The 26,384-nt window shown below is 43.2% G+C and overlaps 1 protein-coding gene across 7 annotated transcripts in view; it reads left to right on the top strand.

Moving 5' to 3' along the window:
• Window positions 1-26,384, top strand: part of ERBB4 (erb-b2 receptor tyrosine kinase 4) — a 606,677-nt gene that overhangs the window by 377,619 nt on the left and 202,674 nt on the right. For all 7 annotated transcript variants that reach the window (XM_057412359.1, XM_057412357.1, XM_057412354.1 and 4 more), the window contains exon 4: window positions 25,911-26,045. In XM_057412359.1, the coding sequence (XP_057268342.1) occupies window positions 25,911-26,045 (135 nt within the window). The remainder of the gene's footprint in view (window positions 1-25,910; window positions 26,046-26,384) is intronic.

The raw sequence follows: 26,384 nt of genomic DNA, 5'->3' as shown, positions 1-26,384 counted from the left end.
GCAGTCTTACCATTTGACAAAGGGTTTAAAATGGGAGCCTTCCAGACAGGAAGCTGCTTCTCTGATGAAGCAGCTGGTACTTTTTTATGTACTTGTTTTGGCTGACAGAGGATCTCGTAGTTGTTAATGTCTGTAGCTTTACAGCATCCTGAGGAGTCAGAGACTTGCTGCTATATCCGTTGTACCACTTGTGCAACGCTCTACTGAAGACCAGGACAAAGATGGTGTGTCCAGGGGCATGGAAAATTTTGTGGCACAGCAAGAAAATGACACCTGAATCTTACGGATTCCAGACCCTGTTGCAGCCAACACCACGTTCTGCTTTCAGAATTATAGCTCTCCTCTGGAAGCATGATGTCCAAAGTTGCTCAACTACAAGGTATGTAGGAAACTAAACAAACAACAACAAAAATTGGAAGACACCTGAGTCTGTAAACCAAATGCCCACTGGAAACAACTGGGATTTTAACTCAGGAGATGAGGTTCTCTTCATCAGAAAGATCAGAGAGGGTTTGGCTTTAGTAGATAAAGACCAAGAACGCGATAAATGTGCATCTATTTGCCCTGTAAGAGCTGCTCTATTATACACTTTGTATTGAACAGGATCATGTAGAGCAACAATTAAGAAGCAAACAGAATAGTGCCTGCTGGTTCTGGTCTTACCGTTTCAAGAAAGCTGTTGTAGTATTAGAGTAGGTACAGTGAAAGGTGACTAAAATGATCAGATGCATGGGCCAGCTGCTTATAAGGATGTCTAAAAAGTCTGAGACTTCACTTTGGAGAGTTGAAGGCTGTGGGGAGAATATGGTTTGCAAAATCAGGGAGGTGATGGCTAAGTTGCATGTAGAATTGTTCACCAAATTCTGTGATACTACAGTGAGGAGTGCTTGGTGAAATAAGGAGGACATTGAGTTGTAAGAGAGAAAAGAAACAAAGAGTTTCTTTGCACAGGAGGTAATGAACACTCCGGATGTGCTGCCACACAGGGCTGGGGAGAACAGCACTGCCAGCAGGCTCCAGAGGGGTTGGAAAAGATCATGGAGGACAGGTCTGTAAACGGCTAAGTAGGGATCTCACACCCCCAAAGCAACAGCTGGAGGTGATGGGGGAAGGTGTAGGAGAGGCCAGGCTTCCTTCTCTCCCTCAGCACCAGCCCTTTTGCCATGCAGGAAGACAGACCAGCCTGGCTGGACCACTGGTATGTGCCAGCAGGATGTTTCTGGTACTTAACAGACACATTGTCAACCTCCCACAAATGCCCAGTTCATATTTAGTGCTGCAAATACATGCACCACTTTCCAGATCATTTTCTTTGTGTGGTTATTTGGTTTACACTGGGAAGGAGACAGAAACTGATTATGAATTCTGAAAGCTTTCTGATTTTCTGCTTAAATGATGATTCATTCCTGAATTCACCCAGGAACCATGTTACCCATTAACCTTCCCCGGCAGAAATGTTGCAGTTACCCTGGTGGGGAGCAGGAGGTACCACTGAGTCTTTCAGGTGACTACAACTTCAGCTCTTGTTCTGTTAGTGAAAATGGAGGTGAATTTAGTGATAGTGAGAGCATGTCAGTCACCAAGTTATTAGGGCCAAAGAGGCATCATCACATTAGGAGCTTTTCTTAGCTGCCCTGACAGCTATTTTGGTTTCTCTTCTCAGTTTGGGATAATGAAGACAAGTAGTAAAGTTCTGAAAACAGCATCTCCTTGAAAACTGGAAACCTTGCTGTGTAAAATCCTTGTGTATTATTTGTAACAAGTGGCTTGGAATTTACCCAGAGCAAACATGCCAAACTTTCCAAAGATGTGAAAGTTCCAGGCAAATATCATGAACAACACATTGAGAATAAGAATTTGCTGAGACCCCCTGGCTTAAAGACATTGGGAAACCCTTTCATGACTTTTTTTGTGAAGGTGATGAGGAAGACGTTTCCTGGGGGTTTTATGTTTCAACTCAAAATGGGGACGTGAAGAAGTGGTTGATTCTCTCATAACATGTTTTATTTCAGTCATCTTTGCATTGGCTAATAACTCATTCATCATCATATTCTCTTGTCAAGATTTCAAGGCAGGAGGGAGCTTTCTGAACAGGGCAACTTTGCTGTTGCTTTGCTATTAGAGAAGCATATTTCTAGTTTCCCAAGATAATATGGGTTTTCTTTTTAGATTCTGCATGTTTTGAGAGGCAAGATCTTAATTAAAATTAGTTCAGAACATGATGAAAATGCAAAACCTGTTCATTTCAGATTTCATACACTCCAGTTTTTTGCAAGACGTTTTGAGTACTGAAAACTAGTGAGAAAGAGCAGAAAATACTTCTACCGAAGTAATATACTTAATACTCCCTTTACAGCAGCCCATTTTAGCCGTTATCTCTCTCTCTTTCAGTCTCAGCTGGGAACATGTTGTTCCACTCTTCATTATGCCCTAGAGAATGTTTTTAGCCTCACTGATGGACGAACACATCTTTTCGGGGCTTGTGCTGTGGACTTCTTAAGTGCGCAAGCCATGTCTAAGTGGGACCTTGGCAAAGCTGCAGCTCAGCTGTGTTCAGTGACAGCGTGTGCCTCTATTGGAAGTGGAGTGATTTTGTAGAGGAGCTGCTTTGGCGGTTGCCTGACTCTCCCAAGACACTTCTGATGATGCAGAATTTCAGCTTTTCATTTTAAAAATACGGTTTGCTTTGAATATTTTCCTTTGTAACATATATTAACTTTTTTCTAAGGGCAAATCAAAAGGAAATATTTACATTTGCTGAAATGAAATGCTTCAAGTAATCTGAGAAAGAGATTTTTTTTTTTTTTCCAGAGAAATTGAAATTTTTGACTTTCAGCTTAAAAGACAATGAAGTCAGGCTTCAGGATTTCAAATCCCCTGAAAACAGGTCCTGGAGTCTTCATGTAACATGGTTATGAAACCATTTCCCATGTTTTCTTTCTGTAGCAGCTCTACAGCTGGATTATTTTCTGCTCTAAAACAACACGTCTTCACTTTCTGGTTTGAGAAACAAGGCCAGATAATACTAATGGTTTAATCCCAAATCAAAATATCACTCATAGGTTTATCTCCATCCTGCAGCAGTTCAGTCCTGTGAGGTGCAGATGTTTCATTGGCCAGACTAGTTAGTGCAGAAAACACTATCTGACAAACAGAATTAATACAGCTATTTTGCACTCTCTGGATGCAGTAGGATTTGTCAGAAGAGCTTGTAAATACACACTAATGATAAAAATCTTCCATTCCACTGGGGCTCTGGTCCTCATGCTGCACCACCACTAACTTCTTTGGCCAAGCCCACAGCTCCTAATGTTTTTAAATCCGGTGAGCCCTGTGTAATTACACAGTGTTGGTAGTACTAAAACTAACAGAATAGCCGTATTTCTTGCTGGGATGGTCAGCTTGGGAGTTCCTGGAAATGCCATGGCATCAAATTCCTGCACTGATTTATTGCGTAGGCCAAGTCTTCTGAGAGGTTTGTGCAAATGTTCCCACTTCCTTTTCCCATGTTGCAGGATCCAGCAGTCAGTGGCTGTGGCTGGCTGTGGAGCTGTCTCTGTTCTTTCACTAGCGCTTTACAGTATTCACTGTAAAACAGCCAGGAAAGGACATTGATATCCTTATTTGTACTGCAGTAGTACCCAGAGCTGTACTACCTACTGAATAGCGGTTGACTGCTGATCATTGAATGCTTTGGGTTAGAAGGGACCTTAAAGCTCATCCAGTTCCAACTCATTGCTGCGGGCTGGGACACCTTCCACTAGAGCAGGTTGCTCCAAGCCCCTGTGTCCAACCTGGCCTTGAACGCTGCCAGGGATGGGGCAGCCACAGCTCCTCTGGGCACCCTGTGCCAGAGCCTCAGCATCCTAACAGGGAAGAACTTCTGCCTTAGATCTAACCTGAACTTCCCCTGTTTCAGTTTGAACCCATTGTCCCTTGTCCTGTCACTACAGTCCCGGATGATCAGTCACTGGTGAGCATTAGTCTAATAAGTAAAACACCAGTTCTCAGTTACATTTATTTGACAATTAGACTATCCGCTACAGGTGAGCAAAACTTGCTTTACAATGTACCACACACGGATAACCCCAAAAGAGCCGTGTGTCTGGCACTCTGGGCCTTTTAAGTGTTTCTTTAGCTTGCCTCTTTTGCACTGCTCTTTGTCTGTCAGGTCTTTCACTCTTTGGTCTGGTATTTCTGAGAGGATCTAGAGCTTTGTGCTTTTGGCTGAGCATTTAACCATGTGGTAGCAGGTATGGTCGTGGCTTTTTATCAGCTTCTTTTACTTTTCTGTAGATTCTGTAAGCATTTTTCATTTGCCTCCCTCATTTCTTGGTTTAGGAGAAAAACTCTCATCTAAGACAGTTTCAGGTTTGCTATATCTGTGTTTTTTTTCTTCCCAGGGTTATAACTGATTTCTGGAATTAATCACTCTGACAAGGTGGCTTCTTATTGGAATGATTAGTTGGATTTGAATCTTCTGTGATATAGCAGAAAAAATGAATGAGGGGTTCATCTCCAGTGTGCTCCTTCTGCCATGAGAAGTGAGCCCACAAACTTTACAGTGATGGTAAAATCTCCTCTTTTGGGGTCTGCAGCACATGGAGCACCACTGGAGTCTGGGGAGGCCTTGGATGGACCATGAAGTTCAAGCCCTGTCTCCTAATGTTTTGCAGGATTGTACTAAATTCCACAGGCATCCAAGAAAAGCATTTTCATATCATCAGGCCTTTGACTTTTACCATGACCTCTCCAACCCACTTCCCTAGAGAAAGCAACAACTGGGCACAATACACACAATGTGTGGCATTCTCAAGGGGTGCTCATCAGGTTTGCTGACTCTTGAGAGGCTAAAACTCTGACACTGCACAGACTGCTCTCTGCCAGTGACTTCAGTCCACCTTAGGTTTTACCTTGTTCTTCTGAGCTCAGCAGCGGAAAGACTACAATGTCACAGCTTTTGCTTGGGTTGGTCCAGGGGCTTGTTAGAGCTGCAACATCCTGCAGTACTAAAATTAGGTATTTGTGATGACTTGACAGGAGCAATCTCTCTGCTGGTTTATTTCTGACACCATGTCATCAAAGCTCTTCTGAAACAATATGCACTCATGTGGGAACAGCAGCGTGTTCTAAATACACAGGCAACAGTTACAGTCCTGATGTGCAATGGGTTTTGTTCTGGCTTGTTATAAGAAACTACAAAGGAAGCAAGCCTGCCATTACAGAAATGCTATGGCAGCAGGGAATACTAGAAAATGCTTCATGTTGGTAGGACTTTGTCAACTCAAAAAGAATCCAGATTTGGAAAGTCTTCAATTTTGCATGAAATACTGTGGAGGGCTGTGAATGCCACAGCAATGAAAGGTTAGCTTGTTTCTTTGCTTTGCTTCAGAAAGATAAAGCCCAGGCACAGGGAATGAGCTATAACTAGAAGTAACAGAACAAACTGGGCACAGAAAAATGTGGGTAGGAAAACTTTTCCCGTAATAAAGCCTGTGTATGACACAGACTTCAGGAGTGTCAAAAATCCTTTGGCCTGATTTACTTGAAGCTAGGCTAGAGAAAGCCCTTTGCAACTGGAGTTGTGGGACTGTTTAGCAGGTGGCAGTGTGATGCAAACTCCAACTTCTAAATGGCTTTTCTGTACAGCCCTGTGTATGGTATGGAGCCTGTGTACATCCAAAGCGGGACCTTTTTGTGCTCCGTTATGATGAACAGTTAACATTTGTTCTCCAGGAAAGTGCTTTCATCAGCCATTAGGATGACACTTTTTGTAGCCCATTTGATAGGAAAAAAGCAGAAATCAAAAGCACTTGGTGTTCCAAGCAGAGCACATTGAAAAAAGTAGGTGTGCTCTGCACTGCCTCCAATACGAGCAAGTATGGTGTAATGCAGTCCCGAATCGGAGCCCACTTCCAGAATGAATGCAGGGAATATCCGGCAGAAAAGCTGTTTTATTACAAGGATCTTGAAAGGGCAGTTGGCATTTATCCTCACAGAGGGGCGAGTACATTGGAAGGCAAAAATACGCGCTTAAAGGGCAAAGCAAAAGATGTAAGGCTGAGTTTGCAACTGCTGTCAAGTCTACGTGGCTCCATGGACTGAAATGTGATCCTCAGCCGTGCTAAGCCCCAGCACTGATAAAACAGGGGCACACAGGTCCTCTTGGTTTCAAAGATGCTCTGATTAAAGCTGCATGGTGATGGCCTCCAGTGGGCCAGGTGGTAGCCAAATCCTAATGAGCCCCAACGTTTGTCTTCACAACCCTTTTATGTGGTGATAACCCATGGCAGGCACATGGGGAGGGGAAGGGCAGGGCTGCCCTGGGAGTGTTACACCACATGAGGGATCCCTGTGAAGGAGGAATCTGGTACAAGATAATAGCCTCCACTAGGACAGCCTGGCAGCCAGAAGTGTTTAAGGGCGGCCTAGACACAGAGCAGAAGGTCTTAAAATAACTCTCTGGATTTTGCGAGGCAAAGTTCATTGCTTCCCAGGCTTGTGGTGTCAAGACTATGAAGTGTCAAATGTAACTGAAGTGCAAAAGCAGGCTTCAAGGTTTGAAGGAAAAGTCGGTCTTCTATGGGTATTTAGCTGTCCCCTTCCAGTTTCACTGATGGTACCAGCTCTGGGACATACAGGGAATGAGAAGGTCACAGGGTTCTTTGCTCATTTTTGTTTTAACTTCATTTTATGCTGGAAAGTGTCACTTTTGAACCAGGGCATGATTTCTGGGAGAAACTTAACACCCCATGACCCTCAGAGGAATAGGAAACCTCAATTACAATCAGTGACATCAAGACAGGAAATTGAGAATGCAGTATCACATCTTCCAAGTGGCAAAGCATTGAGACCAGATGGCTTCAACTCGGTTTTACAAGTACTTACAAGAACATCTGGTTCCTTGAATGCATCAGCTGCTTCACCTCTTCCTGAGCTGCAAAAAGTTACTAGTTTCTTGTGCATAGTCCTAAAGAAAGGCTAAAATCAGTGTGCAAACTGTAACTACTTATGCCTGTGGTTAATCAAGAAATAAAATCGTACAAGTAGCAATCAGCTTTATTTACTGCAGTCAGCTATAACATTAGGAGAACACTGTACATCACCTATTGATAAAACTTGCCAAGAGGAGCCTCCTTTTGATGAGGTAGTGGGTTCCTGACTCTATGCACACCCACATTCTTGGCACTGCTGACGTTTCAGGAGCTTATTTTAATTGCTTCTTGTTATAACATTCAGTCTGAATTTGAGAGAGGGAAGGAACATGACGTGGAAACTCCTCTTTGTAGGTTTTGAGCATTTTCTCATGATATGAGATCCCACAGCTCCAGCTTACTTCATTGCTCATCATTGTGTGCTATGAAATGAATGCTGAAAGAGCTGGTGGTCTCAGCAATTGCCTTGCAATGGTTCTTATCACAAAAAGCATCTTCTTTGTGGTCTTTGCATGAGCAGTATCATGGGCAGAATGCTGCTGGTTTAGATTTCTGGACTAGAAACCTCAGAGGTCTACCAAACCCAATGTTAAGCCAAAAGCCTTAACAGTATTGAATACTGTAATTGTAGCTATCCTGCTTCAAACATGCGGTTTTGAGTGATAACTTGGAATGGATTTCAGATGTCCCTGGGCTGAAGTTTTACTAAGTGAGAAGGGTTTTGCTAAGGGAGAAGGAGAAAATAGGATGGTTTCTGGCTTTTGAGTTTTGTTTTGATTTGCTTCACTCTATTACCTAAAAACCTTTGGCTGTAAATAAGGAGGTACAGTATTTTATCCAGCAGTCTGTAGAAAGTAGGAATTAATGGGAGCTTCTTTCTAGAACTGTAGCCAAGAGACACGTGAGGAGAGGCTGCAGCACTTGCATGGTGAGCTGAAGGTACACCACGTTACCAGTGGAAAAGAAGAAACTGGATCTTTCATTATTAACTGTATCATTGACTCTGCTATCTGGGATGTCTCAGGGACTTCAGATGCTGAGGAAAAGGCAGCTTCCACAAAACCTGGAGCCTGCACACAGTAGTGTTTCTGCATGAGCAGGTAGAGCTGGGTGCCTTGGGCATCTGGGTCTCTGCTCCCACTCCTGGCAGTGTGAGCACTGAAGGGAGGGCTCGAGCAACATGGCAAAGCTAGCTGAGGGCCAGGGCTCTTAGTTGGCTTCTGGCAGCAGAGCCATGGCAACAGAACCAGCAAATAGCTCATGTGATTCTGTTGCATGTCCATACATTTATGGCAGTTGTGATCCAAATTGATCCTCTCTGTCACAATGTGTTGGTCATGCAATCTTCCTGGGTTATGGGAGGGGGAGCTGTGTAGTTTGAATCCTTTGGGTTTCTCCATCTGTGTAATATAGATACAGAGTATTTCAGAGCTCCAAGTGCCTGCACAATTGTCCTTTTCTCTTGCTCTTTCTTTTTGGTAGATGTGTCTTGCTGTTGTTGCTTTTGTGTGTATAAATAAAGTGTAACAACTGATTTTGAAAGGCTTAGGTGTCATACTTGGTTTACGTATTTGATAAAAGGTGTGGATTTGCATCCTTTGAACAATATACTTTTAGCAGAGCTTATGAAGTTCTTTTGGCAGGGGTTGAGCAGTGGAATTCGCTCTCTGAATTTCGTGAAGCACTAGGTTATTAACACAACCAGGAATGGATCCAGCAATTTATGAAGGTAGCAACATTGGCATGTGTAAGTGCATTTCATCTAGTCCTTTTGTTACAGCAATAGTGACATCTTAACCCAGAGAGGTTTTGGTGCAGGTTCCCAAACACTGGGTGTTTCCTCATTTTCTTGTTATTTCTCCAGTTGTTTTAATGACAACCTCTGGCAGGCTGACAGATGCCTTCTGTTTGCTACTCCACAGAGCAGGCATGCCCCTCGAGAGCTTGGCAGGACAAGAAAGTGGATCTGTGACAGGTGCTAGAGCAAAGGGCATGGTATCTCTCCCAAGGTTATCTCTATAATATTAGTCCTTCATAGAAGTTAAGCTTTGGAAAAGAACGTTTACCAAAGATGGGCATTTAAGCCCATGCCTTAGGCTGCTCTCCTAAACAAACTAGTGCTTGTGTCTTCTCATGTCATTCTGCATCTTCAACAACTTTTAAATTAGATTAAATCAGTTTATTCTTTTTTTTTTTTTTTTTTACTTTCTTAGGGTTTTTAGAAGAATTCTTTTTCATTATTCTCAGGCAGCTGAGTTGGAAATGGACTTTTGCAGGATGATTGTCCTGCCAGGGATGGAGAAATATGAAGTGTCAGGGGCTGGTGATACATCTTTCAGTTAGCCAAGCTTTCTCTGTGGGAAGCTGACAAAGGGCCCATTGCAATAAGCTCTGAAATATTCCCCAGTGAGAGCCTGTGGCTCCACTGGTGTCCACTGAAAGTTCCTGTCCCTGGGAACAGGCACCATGCTGCCTCGTCACCAGGCATTGTTTAAGATCCCTCATGAATGAAAACACTGCATGCTTTCCTAGATTTGAGGATGTGCTAAGTGGTCAGAAACAGAGTTTGAAGTCACTGAGGAAAGGAGACAGTTTCCAGAGAGCTCCTTTTGAACATACAAATCCATCAGGCCATTGTCTATGAGCACCAAATCTGAGTGGTTCTGAAGTTCTGGCCACTAAACAGTCAGCTTTTAGGGAACAGCAACTGCCATTTTCTATAGATTTCACATCCCATAAATCATGAAAACTCTCTGGGTTTCATCATCAACCAAGTTGGCGTTGTAACTGCTGTGTGCATAGAAAGATGAAAGTCCCTGTAAAATGAACTACATTCAGTAAACATACTGAGGCACAACTGAAATCAAAACTAATCAACTCTTTTGTGCTATAATAACATGTTACCTAGGCACTTTCTAGGTTTTTCTCCTTGATTATAGGCGTTATCTGCTTCATTAATGTAAGTACTGTTATTGTATCAATCAAGTACTTTGCCAATTTTGAATTGCTAGGCTGGGAGCTGAGTCACTAAGTTATCTTGGCTAAGAAACAGTTCAGGAATGACAGTTATTTGGGTATTAATTTGTTTTCCCAAAGGCCTTCATTATTTTCAAAATTACATGAGTTTCTTGTCTTTGTATTTGCCTTGATGCATTTTGTCAGCCTGTAAATGGGTCACTCCATTTCTTGGCCTTCAAATTCATTTTGTACTTGAAGTATGCTTATTAGTATATTTCTGTACTAATAAGGCCAGGTTGAAGAGGGCAACCTGCTCTAATGGAAGGTGTCCCTGCCCATGGCAGGGGGTGGAACTGCATGAGCTTTAAGGTCCCTTCCAACCCAAACCATGCTAGGATTAAGTAATATATTCATAATATATATGAGCACAGATATGGAACTGTGGCTCAGGATAGTTTGCCGTCAGGTTGATGCCCTGTTGGTGTTTCACTGTAAAAATGTTTTTAACGTGATTTTATTTTTCAGTCAGAATAACACAACAGTTATGTTTGCTGGTCAGGTTTAGCTAGGAGATGCTGATAAAATCATTGCAGTGCAGTCAGATCTAGTTGTTATTTGAAGGGGCATGGTGTCTGGTGGTGCTGAGCATGGCATTAATTTCTAGTCCTTGGTGGAGTGATTGAAACTCCCATATGCAGCAGTAGGCAGTGAGAGACGTTTTGGGTCACCCACATGGATTCTTCCCGTTTGAAGTGATAGGCAAGCTCTTTTATGTGGGTGTCTAAGATGTTCTGGTTTTCTCCCGAGCAGGAATTTACTTGCACAAACAATCACAGTGAATAAATGAAAACACTTGGGAGCTACAGTGAAACATGTTTGTAGGCTTTGAGAAATCTCGCTTGCATGGGGTCTGAAGAAACTGTAAGCCCAAAAGTTACTTTTTCATGCAGGAGATTGGATAAGGTTCATTACAAGTTTCATCTCTTACATGTTACCACTGTTGAGTACCATACAAAAGCCATACTCAGTCCTGAATACTCACTATAGCTGTTTGTATAATTCGGCCATGGTTTGGGTTTTCCTGCTGCTAGTACAAGACCATTTAAAAACACTGAACGTATTTTATTTATAAAGGCACTGACACATACGGGGTGGGGGGGGGAGGGTTAGCAATTCATTGAATCCTAAGCACAATGTTAATTACACAATGAGTCAACAAGCAGACAGCAGTTCTGAAGTCAGTAAATCCTTCTGCAAATATATAGCGAGGTTAAAAGTTAAGGACTCCTTTCTCTTTCTTATGTGTTTTTCAAGACATGAGAGAAGAGCACAGAAGAAATGCATCTTAACACCCTGTCCAGTTTGAGCTGTTCCTCCTGTCTGGCCCAACAGGCTCTTCCAAAGAGCCTGGTGATATATTCATCCCAAACAAGCGCTCGCTGTACTCCTTAGCAACAGGAAGTACATGAAAGCTCTCAGGGCAGGTTTGCACTATTTCTCCTCGGGATTTCTTTTTGGCTTAGCATCTTGGTCAGGGAAAGAGCATTGATTATTTAATGAAGAGCTCAAAATTATTGGAAGAACTTCTCAGGTAAAGAACAGCATGGTTTTGATATCCCTTATGTATCAAGTGCTATCCATTCCAACTTCTCTGCATTCAGGGTACCTGCACTGAATTTATTTCTGACATAGGTATTATTGGAATAATAATAATGCAGCGTAGGGAGTAAGTACCTCAGAGGAAAAAGACCTCATCCTTGAAGTTGCCTGTATGCGTAGTTCTGTATTTTGTAGAATAATGACACATGCTGCTGATAAGCCAAGCTTTCCTACATCGGATTGACGTTGTTTTATCATTTTCTGATAGGCACAGTCAATTTGTGTATCCGTGTTCATCGCTGATTGATAGCTTACTATAACATCTATGCCAAGGGAAATGCTTTTGCCTATGGTGGTTTCTTCTTTATTGGATTTTTAAGTTACAATTTTAATAAATCTCAGTTTTAATTAACAAAGTAAATATAAAACTGAGTTATGGGTTTAATGGGAAAATGTACAGGAGCCCCATGACTGAGCAGAAGATCTGATTTGGATGGTTTTTTTCTGCCTTGAGACATATTTAGTCTTCTGTTTATTCTTGCCTGGCAAGAAACGTTTCATATGCTAGTGTCCTGGGTTCAGCAGTAGCAGTCATTTTTCTCCTTCTTGGTAGCTGGTGTAGTGCAGTGTTTTAACTTTCAGCTCGGGAACAGAGCTGATAACAATGATGTTTTGGTTTGGCCAAGGACTTTGTGAGCCTCATGCTCTGCCAGGGGGGAGGGGAAGCTAGGAGGAAGCAGAGACAGGACACCTGACCCAAACTGACCAAAGAGGTATTCCATACCACAGCACGTCATGCCCAGGATGTAACTGGGAGTTAGCCGGAAGGGCTGGGAGACTGCAGGGTTGGAGGAGGTATCGGTCGGTGCTTGGTCGGGCTGGGGTGGGCGAGTTATCGGTCAGCTGGTGGTGAGATGTTGTATTCTCTTCCCTTGTTATTTCCTTTATCATTATTATCATTGGTGGTAGCAGTAGTGATTTGTGTTATACCTTAGTTACTAAACTGTTCTTATCTCAACCCGTGGGAGTTGCATTCTTTTCAATTCTCCTCTCCGTCCCTCCGGGAGTAGGGGGAGGGAAAGAAGGGGGAGGGGGTGAGTGAACGAGTTACCTGACTGGGTTTAAACCACGACAGCTAGGAAAGGAAAAGGATAAGTATTCCTGAAAAGGAATCACAATCACCAAAGAAAAGTCCTAAATTCATAATTACAGGTAGTTGGTTCATCATCCTAAGGTTGTTCTCCAGTGTATTTGATGTGTGGCCATATTTTTCTTCTGTCTTATTGTAAATGAGTTCAGTGAGTACTTTTATGTTTTCTTCTCAGCTGAGTTTTCTTTAAGACCCCTCCAAGTACTGTATGCCATACGGTGACCTTAATTTACGGGATGGGTGCTACTGTGGCTTGCTGGTGCTGCCCTTCTGAAGGATGCACGTTCAAGTCTCAGTAGGGCAAACTGAGAGTGAGATACAGGTAAAGCCAGGACTTCCGATTTTTGTCTGCTCTGCCAGAGTGTTAAAACAGAGGATTTGCTTCACAGTAAGTTGCAGTTATCAATATACTGTGTGGTGCAGGGAGAGGGGGCACCATCCCAGAGAGTTCAGCCTCCTGCTGCTTGTGTCCAGAATAACACACACTGCACTTTGGAGAAGCAGCTGGTGTTTTAGCAGTTGCATTTCTCTGTTGAACTAGCCATCATCTCTCTATCAGATTTAGGCAATTATGAACAGAAAGTTCAAGTTCAGACTTGCTTGGACTTAAATCACCTCTTCTGTAACTCAGAAGCATGTGAAGAGCAAGTGCAAGAGAGATGTCAGCACCTCTGACAGCAGCCTTCAGGTCCTGACAGTGTGCTCTTAGAGCTGCTCAGAGCTATATTTTGCATCCCAGACCAGTAAATGTGTGAATCCAGAGATCTCAGAGTACCTGCTGGAGCCCTGCTGGATCCCTGAGTACTTTGTCCCTCTTGTGACAAGTGCTGGTAGGCAGTCAAGGACATTTTCTCCTCTGTTCACATTACAGGAAGGGGCAGAGCTTGAGCTAGCTCAGGCTGCCCTGACATTGATGCAGGTGGAATGCTTCACAAGGCTGGAGGAGTAAGAGGAGCCTGAGCTGAGCTTTGTCTTCCAGCCCACCCCCTCAGAAACAGTCTCACACAAGGCAAATTCATAGGAGAGATGAATGTGGCAGAGATTATGCTCTTCTCCTCTTGCACATCCTCAACTGGGATCTGCTTTGGTTGTGACCTGTGCAGTGCTGCTTTCTGGGCTGCGAGCGCACACTGAGGCCAGCTCATGTTCATTTTCTTATCAACCAACACCCCCAAGTCCTTCTCCGCAGAGCTACTCTGAATCTCTTCTCTTCCCCAACCTGTAGCTGTGCCTGGGATTGCTCTGACCCAGGTGTAGGACCTTGCACTTGGCATGGTTAAATTTCATGAGGTTGATGAATGGGCTTCAAACCCTGGAACGGATTTCTCATCCATCCTCTCCAAAGCGCTGGGTGGAGGCAGGAGAAGACAGTGGGGAGGATCAGGGAGCTGCTGTTTGGGGAGATTTGGGATGGAAAGGAGGAGCTCTTCCTACGGACATGGATGAGTTTATTGTAGGATGCAGCTTATTGTAGTCAGGGAAGTTTGTCAGACCCATAGAGGTGGACTGAAAGAGAACTCTCTGCCTTTGTTAGGAGACAGCCTCTAACATGGTTTGAGAGCCATTTGATTTTCCTCTCCTGTCACTGTGTCCATGGAAGCAGTTAGTTGCTCTGAGTACCCTGACGGATGCGCAGCAAGCGGAGGGGCTGTGTCTGGGAGACTGGCTAGTAAATCTGACAGGCTTTTTATTTTCTTTATTTTCATTTAAACACTTCCATCACATCTCATTACCTTCTCTTGGCTGTAATTAGAAATCCTGTGGAATTAAGAACCATTAAATTCCTGGAGATTTCAGCCTTGGGAATTTGCCCAGAGGCACGCAGCTTACAGGCCTTCACAAGGCTCCACTTTCCAAGAGTCTCTCTCCCTCCCCTGTGTCATCCAAGCTTTTGTAGAAAGGAACCATCCTTTCAATGTTGCTAATGAATTGCTCTTGCCAACCAGCAGATGTTTGGCCTTTGAAGCCCAGAAATAGTCAGGTGTGTGACTTCTGTAGCCTTATGCTGACTGCCTGTGCAACCTAAGCAAGAACTTCTGAAGCTTAAGAGAAAAAGAAGCTGTTAAAGCCAAGTAAAGTGGTACAATAACTCAGAAGAATATGAGGATTTGCCCTATATTTGATGGGATTATTGTTCCTATCCTTTTACCAACATTTATTCAGTTGTGGGGTGCAGCCTTCAGTGGATCAAGAAAGAAATTATCATTTAAGGTATCTTTTATGATAATTTATTCATTTATTTATAAATTGTGCTGAGACTTGCATCAAAAGCCAATGGTAAGAAAATCCCCAAAGGTAGCCAAGGGCAGTGCAGGGGCAGGGAGCCGAGCCCTGAAGCCAAGGTGCTTTGTTTCACCCTCAGTGACTCCATTCACAGCCATGGTCTGTTTGTGTGCTTTCCCCTTCACGTAGAATTATTTGGGAAGCTCTCTGGCAAAAGAATTACTTGTTCTTACTGTAAAGAATAGCAGTTGGTACAGCAGAATTGGTGGGTCGGGGCACTTGCTCTTCCCTCCTGTTGTCTACATTATTAAAAATGATCTCACTGAAATAAATATCATCAATCAGTGCCAGGTGCATTTTAGCTGGAGTGTAGACAAGGACAAACCGTGCACGTTTGCTGCCTGCGGACAGCAACTACTTGGATTGGTTTAACTGCAGAGCGGTAAAATGCTGGAAGCAAACTGATCCATTTTCCAGGAAGAAAGTCTATTCTGCTCTCAACTATGACAAGGAAAGCAACCCTTGGCCAAGGTTGCCTTGGGTACAGAGCAGAAGCGAGTTAGAAAACAGACTGTCCACCATGTGACAAGCCACTGCTGGGAGCCGAGTGTGTCCCCTGTTAATGAAGGCATAGATCTCACTGCAGCTTTGCTTCCCTGTCACACCAGGCCACAGCATCACTCTTGATCTACTGCATCATAACTGGGAGCAGCTCGGGTTCAATGCAATTCATCTGCTGGGAAAAGAGGAATGTGTGTTAGGAGAGTGTTTGCAGTCACATTGGTTACAATTAAATATTGAAGGAAAGAAAGAAGAGGGTGTTTTCAGTGTGGCTTTTAGAAAGCTAAGTGTGTAAGATGAGGCATGATGGAATATTAGGATTGGTAGGAGAGGAGAAGGGCTCTTATTTAAGAGTGGGTAGAAGAACTGAGGAACACTTGAGGAAGGAGACGGTAGTCTTAAAAAGTGGATGAACTACTCTGAACTCTCCCTTGTACTTAGTGCCTTGTCACCTATTAGCTTCCACTATGCAGGATGGTTATTTTGGCAGGCATTCCTATGTGCTTATTTGCCTCACCCAAGCGTCTGGTTTGAGGTTAGTAGTTTAAGGACAATTGGCCTGGATTCTGCATTTTGTTAGTGTAACGGACACAGTTGTTGCCGCTGTTTCACTACTACCTTATAATAGATGCACAGAGACCAGACATAATTAAGGGTAAAAGGGATGTGGTCAAACATGATAACAGAAGATATATGAGTGAGTTTTGGGGAGGTAGAACAGTTTAGAAGGAACAGCTTGGATGTGTTTCCAAAGGGTCAGGAGCTCAGCAGCATAGATGGGCTCCCTGCCATCCCATCAGATTGGAAACCTGAATTAAGTGTGCATGCAAAAGCACAAAGCAGGGCTGACAGTGACCTGTTAGCAATTATAGCAGTTAAAGGAAAAAAATAGGAGTTGGGATACTGGAGGCTCAGACCTTATCAAACTCATTAACTTACAGAGAAGCATTGCTGATTGCTGTGATTAACATGCATGGGCCTCAGTTCACAGGCTTCGTTTGCCTAGCTGGCTCTTGCCAGCCACAGCACTGGGAGAGCAAATGCAATCCAAGGTCCTTAGGGCTCATAAGAGCCAAATAAGAGTCACTTCACCATCCTGTGTGCAGGAGGATGATTTTTAGCATGTTATCTGCAGGGTTTCAGTACAGGAGAGCCAGGGAAAGGCACAGGCACTTCCCACCTCTAACCTCAATGAAAACTCCTCTTTCAAGAGTTGTTACCATATCTCAGGAGAGGTGAACACCACAGTGTGGAAATCTGAGAGAGTACTTGAACAGCTCCCATACAGGCATTTTAAGCTTAGTGGACACAGATTCCTCTTTGGAGCCTAGAAAAAGGATGAGTGAGGTTATGCAATTGCAGGAGCTGGCATCAACCCAGCTGCATGCCAATTACCAGCCCGAATGCAAATGCTTGTACTGAAACGCAGGATGCAGCTGGACGTGGGTCTGGGCACCCTTCCAGGATTATTCCAAGCCACATTATGACAGTTTTGAAAGAAAAGGGCTCTATGGAGGCAGTAATTTTTTACAGCATTTCAGAAAATGGAGGAAATTACCACTACATCCAGATCTTAACTACTCTTTTTTCGAAGGGAGAAGGAATTTCTGCATGTTGATGCCAATCAGGATGTACTTGAGGCACTTAGGATCCAAGACAGAAGGCTATCAGTCTGTTTGCCAAGTGCATGGCCCGAGTGCCAGATGTGCTTGGGATAGAAAGCGGGCTTCTGGAATTTGTCACTGGTTGTAGGGTGAGAACTGAAAAATATACCACTGGATTATGTCAGAGTTGAAGCTCCTGGGGATGCTGCAGGGAAACCTGGCTGCATTCAGATGCCCCTGGCCCTTCAGAGGTTTCTGTTCCGATTGATGCTTGACTTCCATGTGGAAAGCCCACTTGGAAAGGGTGCAGCAGCAGTGGCAAACTAACTGCCATGCAACACTGACTCACAAAATGCCTCTTATAAAGAGAACAGGAACATAGTAGTCTCACAATTCCATATCTCAGCAGCTGGAAGAGAGAGCTTGAGAGCTGCAGACATGAAACATTACAGGTTTGATCAAAATGTTGTATAGGAAATGTCCTGACAAGGAAAGGCATTTAAAAGCTTGTGTCTCTCTTGGCAACAGACGTGAATCAAAGACATCTCATCCTGGGCGGAGAAATAATATGAACATCCTATGAGGAGAGAACTTTGTAAGAAGTTTAGGGGGAAAAATAAGCAGTGTCAGTGCCATTTCTCAAATTTGGCCCACATTGGTGACATGAAATGTAAGGTAGCTTTCAATGGAGAGCTGGTTTCCTTAAGGGTTCATTTTGTCATGATGGACCTCATACCTATTAGGTGTCTCTGAGTACCAGCTTCCACTTTTTCTGGTCTGGAATAGGATGCTCTCTCCACTGCTACCCCATGTTTCTTCAGACTCCCTTGATTTTCCTGCCCTTGAGATCAGGGAAGGAAGGAGGTGGGATGAGTCCCTGTTGGAGTAGTGGGGCCGTGAGGATTAGGTTCCATATTGTATACCAGCAAAGGAGGACGGTCGAAGGATCAGTCTGCAGTCTCATGCCCAGGAAGTTTGGACTGATGGTTCTCTGTAGGGTTTGTGGGTGAATCTGCAGTCAATGGAAACGTCCTGGAGGCACTAGTAAACTGCTGGAAGCCACTCATGTTGTTGTAGGGCTGGCAAGTAAACACAGTGCCCCTCAGGAGCAGAAACCGTTCATCTGTAGAACTGCTTCAATTACAGCAAAAGCTTTAGAGAAGTTATAAGGCTGATAGTGTGACAGATGAAGGAGGTTTGCAGCTATAGAGCATGGGTAGCATTTCAAGAGGGCAGAAGAAATGACACTGTGGGCTGTTCAGCCTTCACTGAACAAACTGGAAGATGCCCAACACAGAAAGCAGCAGCGGGATCATGAAAGACTACAAGGCAAGTGCTGATACAGCTGCCTTGGGTTATTACACCAGATTATGTCCCACAGGATGCTTGCCATTAAAGGTGACCAGACAGTAGAAATGGATTCTAGTATCTGTCACAGCCTCCAGGCTTTCTGGCTTCTGCTGGGACATCAGGGAGCCTTTGTTGGCCCTGTTGGGACACCCAGTATGCTGCACGTCATCTCCCCTTCTGCACCTTCTGCTGGCTTTCTGCAGAATAACAAGAACCAGGCAGAACAGAGATGATTTATTTCTGATTCAGAAGATTGTAGTAACTTTTGAATGATCAGATGCCCACAGCTGTGTCCCCTTGCTGAAATCCACACTCCGAGGTCTGGTTTTGGAACAAATGAAGGATAGCACTGCGAAGTAAATGTGTAATATCAGAGGAGTCACTGAAAGGCACATAGCAGCGCACTGCAGGAGCAGCTCCCCTCTTCTTGAACACGCGGTCACTGCTGACTGGGACACAGACATGCCTCCCCATCAGGTAGTGCTATGCCACCTGAATCTTAAGCCAGGGCTCCTGTGAATGAAGTGACTGCTCATTCCTGACTGTTGGCTTATTGCTGCTCTTGTTGAGCTCAAGAGCGTGCCTTCTGGGGAGTAGCTAGAGATCCGTCATGCTCTTCACAGACAGTAATTTGAAACTCATCAGTGATTCATTACAGTGACTTAAATGAATACAATTTTCTTTCTGCTAACAAAAGTAAAAAGATTGAAAAGAGCAGTTCTTTCATAGTGAATGGTTCTTAGTCCAGATGTCCCCTTTGCATGGAATGGGGGACAGCAATGGTGACATAGGTTCTGTATTTCAAGTACTGTAGCACTTGTTTGTACGTGCTTTTAAGCATACACTATCTTTCAGGTGGCTGTTTTGCATCACCAAGTACTTATGAGTAGATAAAAGTTTAAAATTAAGTATGCTTTTATGAAAAATTGAGAGAATGGATTGCTTATGGAGTGTTACTGTGGTAGTAGATGCTTAATGAGCATAATTAAGGTTGGAAGGGATATCTGGAGGTCACATCTGGTCCAGTCTTCTGCTTAGAGCAGCGTTAACTTCAGACAAGAATCAGACAGTTTGTTGTTTATGAAAATCTCTGGAGTTGGAGATAGCACTTCTCTTGTCCCTCTGCTCCTGTGCTTAAGAACTGCTTTTTCTGGGAAGAACATTTTCCTCTCTGATCAGTGTTTCCCACATTGCAGCTTGTGCCCGTTGCCATCCTTAGGCCATGCCCTTCAGAGAAGTCTGGCTCTATGTTCTTGTGTAGTCCTCCTTCAGGTAGAGACAGCCTGCAATTCGGTGTACCCTCCCTAGTCATCTCTTCTTCAGGCTAGATCTCTCCTCATGTGGCAATCCTTCAGCTTCTAACCATCGTAGTGGTCCTTCCCTGGGCTCCCTTGTAGTTTAGCAACAGCTGTGTTACACTGGGGTGACCAAAATGCACCCAAAGTGCTTCACATGTGCCTTCATGAGAGCCCAATGGATGGACATCATCACCTCCCTCAGCTGCTGGCTCTGCTTCTGCACCCCGCTGTGTGATCACCCTTCATCACTGCATGGGTGCCCTGCTGATTCACGTCCACCTTACCACCCACAAGGACCACCATGCTCTCTTCTGCCTCTTGCCAGAGATTAGAGAAACCCAGAGGAAGCCGTGTGGGTTATTGCAGTGTTATGTTTTTATATCTCTTAATCTACCTCCCAGGCGCAAAATTATATGAAGAAAACAGTAAATCAAGCACTTGGCTGCTAACATCAGGATCCGAATTTGACTGGACAAAGAAATGAGGCAGTTAGCATCTCCTTCTGAAAATTAATATCCCTGTAGCAGAGTCAACATGGTACATGAAAGCTCCTTGCCTGTAGAGACAGCAGGGTCAAACAGCTTTCTGAAGGTAGTGATGGAAACAGAAGCAAACAAATGAGGCGGGTAACACTGTAAACAGCTACTGCTGCTTCTGCACAGGAAGTGGTGGAGCTAAGGCTGGTCATGCAGCTGCGTGTCTACCCTGCTGTTAATTAAAATCAAGAGTATGTGATACTGATGGCAGGTGCGTGGTTAACCATAGTGCTGTTGGTTGGAATCAGTACATCTCTGTTATCCTCTGTTGTCAAAGCAGAGTAATTATTGCAGCAGCAGCAGGAAGCCTCCTGCAGAATAGAGGGGAAAGAGATCATTTAAATATAAACCTGGGCCTAAATACTGTCAGGGATGAAGAAGGCAGAAGCTGCTGAGATTGTTGCAGGATGGGTTAAATTGAGCAGCCACTAGGACAAGTGAATCTACTGGATTATGGAGAGAGACCATTTCCTTTAGCACAGCCAAGTGTGTTGAAAAAACAAATATACTTAAGAACAGGACTGTTTCTTGTGGAAAGAAGCACATCTTAAATTCAGTTTATACCCAGCTGTTTTCTTCCCTTTTGGATGGGTGAGGGTTTTTTCTGTTACTTGTTTGATTCAGCTGCTTCTACTCTTTTCTATAGTATTTTATATTACTTTCTTCATGCACTGAACCCTTTGGGGCCACGTGACTGCACTGTAAGCGCCCGATGGTCTCAGTAACTGCTCAGGGTGCAGCATGAAATGAGGCTCAGTAGCCTGACACAGGCTTGCATGTCCCTGAGAATAGGGTAGTCATGGAACAAGTGGTGTAATTCTGGTGTGTTACACACAAAGGGCAGGGAGCATTTGCAGTGTTGTTTCCTATTACAAAGGATGATTTGGTCTTGTTTTGAATAAGGCTGTGAGAAGGTAGAATTCAGGGCATGCACAGAGGAATAATCCAAGCAGATACAAATGTCTTCTCTGAGTTAGTTTAATATGGCTGTACTCGTTCATGAAACAGATACTCCCTTTGGGGAGATCACTAAAGGAGGAGTTGACCAGACCCCGTTGTCCTTTGATGAAGTGGCTACGTGACCCACAAGGACCCTATGAGCCCATCTTCACGCACATTTGGGGTGAAATTGTGAAAAGGGTACCCCATCAAACTCAGTGAAAGGTAATCAAATGACTCCATTTTTATTTAAGCAGTAAAATAGGGAGCTAGATTGGGAAGATTTATGTTCAGGTGCTACAATCCAGTATTCTTAGTTATTGAGCAGTTAGTAGTACAGATCCACAGGCTGCACATAACACTGATTGCTTTTGATAGGGATAAAGAATATCTTGCTGTTACTATCAAGCCCCGAAACTGACTTCCAGCTAATGACCCAAATAATCTTTACTTGAAATTGTATAATTGAGATCGAAGGCTGTCCGGGGCTTCTAGCTGGTACACAGATTCCACATCCATGAGCTTTTGAGTATGGTCATTGAGCTGAAATGGAGAAGGTTAAAACTCTCATTTTCATTACCAAGCTCCCCTCATCTCCCAATACAGATGTGACATTTCAATTTTACACAGTCCAATTCTTCTTAAATCATCTGTATAAAAACCTCAGATCTTGATTGATGATGGATGAGCTATTGTCTTCTAAAGCACCCAGTTCTCATTACCCTTTAAGACATAGCTTATTAATGATGGACCTGAAGTGCTTTCCCAGTGGGTCATCAGCAATCAACTGTGCTAAGAGATCAAAAGACTTGGTTTGGCATGAAATTTCTAGGCCAAAGCTGGTTTTGGATAATACATTCAGCATCTTGGATGGAATATGACAGTGTTTTGAGAGTGATCTGACAACAGTTGCCCATCACCTGGATGATGAAGGTGAAGATGCAGGAATGTCAGCATGCAATAGTGCTTCAGCTCTAATGGAAGCTGACCTTGGAAATTAAGGTATCATCAACATGCATTGTATAACATGTATGTGCAGAGAGTACCTGTATGTGCTGTAGTGTAAAAGATTGCTCTTTCCTTAGCAGACAGTCAGCTTTGAAGGTATGAGATATCTTCTGTTTCACTATTGAAGTGGTTACAGTGGACATGCCTAGCAGTTTCTCCTAAATAACACCTTCCCCTTTCTCTGCCCTCTTTGGAGCTAGTTCTTTTCCTTCTCACTATGCCTTCTTCCAGTTCATCGTGCCAGCTGGCTTCACAGCACCAAAGAGCTGTTAATTTGCAACCTTGAATAGCAGTAGCATTTATAACCAATTTTAGAACAATTTTAGAACCAGAATCTACTGCTAAATACGTGCCTACAGCCCCCAGTGCATATCAACACACACAAGTTACTTGCACTTCAGGGCACGTTGCAGAATGTGAGCATGTTTTGCCAATTTAATCCACATTAGAATTTAGATAACAGACCATGAGGGATTAGGCTGCACACAAGGAAAAGTCAGCTGAAGAAAATGCCCTTTTAACAGATGGATGAAGAAGAGTTATTTCCATCTCTCATTCAAACAGGCAACACATTTGCAGAGATACTGTCCCTTTGCTTCTTTACTGTGATCTTCAGTTTCTGGTGCCTTGTAATGCATTTTCACTGACTTCAGTCCAACTCCTTCTATTAGATGTTATGAATTTAGCCCCCTTTTGAACTTGGCAGACTAAGTATAAATTGTATGTGATGTACCTACCTGTGTGCCATGCCACTTCATGGAAAGTGTAAGATACCTGTGTTTCATGGTTTCCAGTAACCTATGTTTCCATTTCTTCTGTTAGTATTGTAAGGTGGGTTACCAAAGTTGTGTTGTAATGGCTCTGGCTTGGTTTGGCATGAAAGCAAAAAGATAGTAGATACAACAGATAATACATTTCTGATTTAGCTTCCTGAATAAATATACATTTAATAGAATTTTAATAGCATGCAGATATAAGTTCCTCACAATCATTTGGCAGCAATAAGCAAAATAATGACCGAAGTCAGTGTCAAGTGCACTGGCTGATTTATTTTCATATAACTTTGGTTACACAATTATACTGCTGTTAAGCCAGTAAAATAGCTCTAATAAGGAAGACGATAAGATTTTGCATTCACTTCAGAATCAAGTAGCAAAAGACCTTGGAGCTACTCCTTTGCTTGCAACACCCACTGCAGCCCTGGTGCCAAAATGGAAGACCATGGTACTCTTCATGTGTCGACATTGGTACCTTACAGGAAGGCCTCCCAAATGAACTGACACCTTTAAGAACTTTTCTCAATGAAAGCTAATGGGACTTGTGCTTCAAAATCCCATTTTGTAGCTCCTGTGTCCCTGAGCAGCTCAGAAGCCCAAGCATAGCCACAGTCAGTGTTTCAGGCAGCAGAGTGCTCAGCCTCCTGTCCCAGGCAGCAGTGTTGTACTCAGACCAGCAGTTCTCTGGTGTCACAAAGAATTGGTTTAGAAGACACAAATACTCTCCCCAAAAGGGTACTTAAAATACCTTTCACTGTGAACAGTCCTGAGTGCTTCTTCGGCAGGAACAGCTTCTTTCTTCACAGTAGAAATCACAAAATTCACTGGGCCACTTGTCATTCATTTTCCTATTCCAGCCTATGAAAGCGTTTAGCAGAGAGGCACCTCAGGTGTTGCACACAGGAGAAGAAACCTCTTCTTGCCTGGCTTGCTTTGCTAGCTCATCTGCATAGGCAGAGATGCCTGCCTTTCTCCTGTTTATTGTTTAACTTTATCTCTCGCTTTCAGTGCTGTAAATTGAAATGAGATGATGACTTTATGATGATGAGTTCATTATAGTGTAACTCTAGTGTATATTGATTACATTTGTGCTTCATTTGCTTAACATGTAACAGGGTTTATTAGGTCTTTGCAGACATTGTTCTTGCTAAGAGAGGGCAGAGAAGTGCAATATGCATCTAAGTTCAAGTCAGTGAAGCCGATGCATCTGCGCTGATTTACACATGCCCAGGATTCAGCATAAAGAAGGATAGGAGGTTGGAACAGGAAGGTAGAAAGGGAATGAATCTGGATCCCACAGAGCAGGAAATCTGGGCCGTAATGGGTTAGGTAATTCTGTATAGAGGGGACAACACAGAGAATTGTAGAATCATAGAATAGGGTTGGAAAGGACCTTAAGATCATCTAGTTCCAGCCCCCTGCCGTAAACAGGGATGCCTCACACTAGACCATGTCACCCAAGGCTCTAGCCAGCCTGGCCTTGCACACTGCCAGGGATGGAGCATTTACCACTTCTCTGGGCACCCTGTGCCAGCACCTCAGCACCCTCACAGGGAAGAGCTTCTTCCTTATATCTAACCTGAATTTTTCCTCTTTCAGTTTGAACCCATCACCCCTTATCCTATCGCTACAGTCCCTGATGAAGAGTCCCTCTCCAGCATCCTTGTAGGGCCCTTCAGATACTGGAAGGTTGCTATGAAGTCATTACTAGTCATGTTTTCGAGTCCTGCTTTTTCCCCAGAACAGAATTGCTAACAGATGCTGCATGAGTTTTTTTTCAGGGATCATAAGAATATCATGCAGACAGATTATTACTATAGCTCTAATCTGAACTCATTTCTGTATAAGATTATTATTATTATTGTTTTTATTTTTAAGCTCCTTTTCAATGAAAAGCCAAGCTTTTAAACCAGAGGTTTCTAAGAAATAGTAATACTCTGAACTGATTAATATGGTGGAAAGATGTATTTACAGATCATCTCTTATATAATATCTTCTTTTCTTGAGGGCTACCTCCTCTTCACGCTGTGGCCTGTAAACCCTGCAATTTAAAAGAAGATGCATTAATTCCTTCCTTGTTGTTTGTCAATATTAGCATCCCCACTACAGCTTTCAAAGGTTTTCTTGCAGATGAGGACTATCAGATGACCTTAATCATTGCCACCATGGTCATGATTTACTCTTAATGTGTCTGCGAGAAGTGTGACACTCCTGGCTTTATAGCAGCACTTAATGTCATTCTAAGGTGCCATTAGTAAGTAACCTTCAACATTTCTTTGCTGAGGCTTGAATCTCTGACACTAAGCAGTGCGGGAGGTTTTAGCTGCATCGCTCCTGTTAACTGTAATGGAAGTCACATGGATTGTCCTCGGCTTGGGAAATATGAAAGCCAGGTTAAGTAGAGAAACTGTGAATTTGAACAAATGTTTAGAGGGTAAAACCCTCCAAGTTATTGCTCCAGAGGAAACCCTGGGCTGCAACCAACACTGTAAGATCATTTTCATCTTGAGATTTGATGAATCAAGTCTTTAGAGACAGGGCAACAATCCATTTTTGTTTAAAAAAACTGATGTAAACATGAAAATTACAACAAAAAACCAACCAACTTTCATCTGCTCAGAAAGCATCTCCCTTCAGCACAAAGCTTCCAGCAAGCCGTGTCAGTGGTAGTTCTCGATTTGGTTCATAGATACTGAGTATTTGGGTGTTTTGGATGATGGTATTACAGCAGCACAATGGGATCAGGAAACCTGCTTATCCAGATAGCGTGGTGACTTGGAACCTTCTCAATGTGCTGTGGGCTCAGAAAATTCCTACCCCAGTTTAAGTGACAGCACATATTAATGAAATACAGCATAGTGAGGTTGATTGATTGTGGTTTTGAAGTCAGTTCAGTCTTGAAGGTTATTTTATCCACTTGTTCCATACTTGATTACAAAAGTCTTACAAGTATGATCTCTTTTTTTAATGCAGAAATACTCAATGGAGGGGTGTATGTTGGCCAGAACAAATTCCTTTGCTTCGCAGACACCATTCATTGGCAGGATATCGTGCGTAACCCCTGGGCCTCCAACTTCACTTTGGTTCCAACAAATGGCAGCTCAGGATGTAAGTATCAGTTTTATTCTTAGCATTGCATCTGCTCAGCATGAAATGGTATAAATATGGACACATATTCTATGATTTATGTCAAGTTTTCCCTCATCCTCTGCTATGGAGAATTGTATTTGTAAATTTTCCCTGCATTCTTCAAAGTTTCTATGCTGCCTATAGGAACACTTGGTCTAATCATAAAAACACTTTGTCTGCAGAGAGTATTTGTGAACATCTGAATTGCCTCTCATCTGTTGTCTCTCTTTTGCGTATTCTTTCTTCTATTTATTGCTAAAGCCACTGTGCTGCTGTGGAAGCACAGACGTTAGTGTTTGCTTTGTATTTGTTCCTGCT

The sequence above is a fragment of the Pezoporus wallicus genome, unplaced genomic scaffold, assembly GCF_028554395.1.
Source record: "Pezoporus wallicus isolate ANWC-B61680 ecotype Strahan unplaced genomic scaffold, APGP_CSIRO_Pwel_v1 contig_6566, whole genome shotgun sequence".
Classification (NCBI taxonomy): Eukaryota; Metazoa; Chordata; class Aves; order Psittaciformes; family Psittacidae; genus Pezoporus; species Pezoporus wallicus.
The sequence above is the reverse complement of the archived record's forward strand: the minus strand, read 5'-3'. Positions and strand labels throughout refer to the sequence as shown.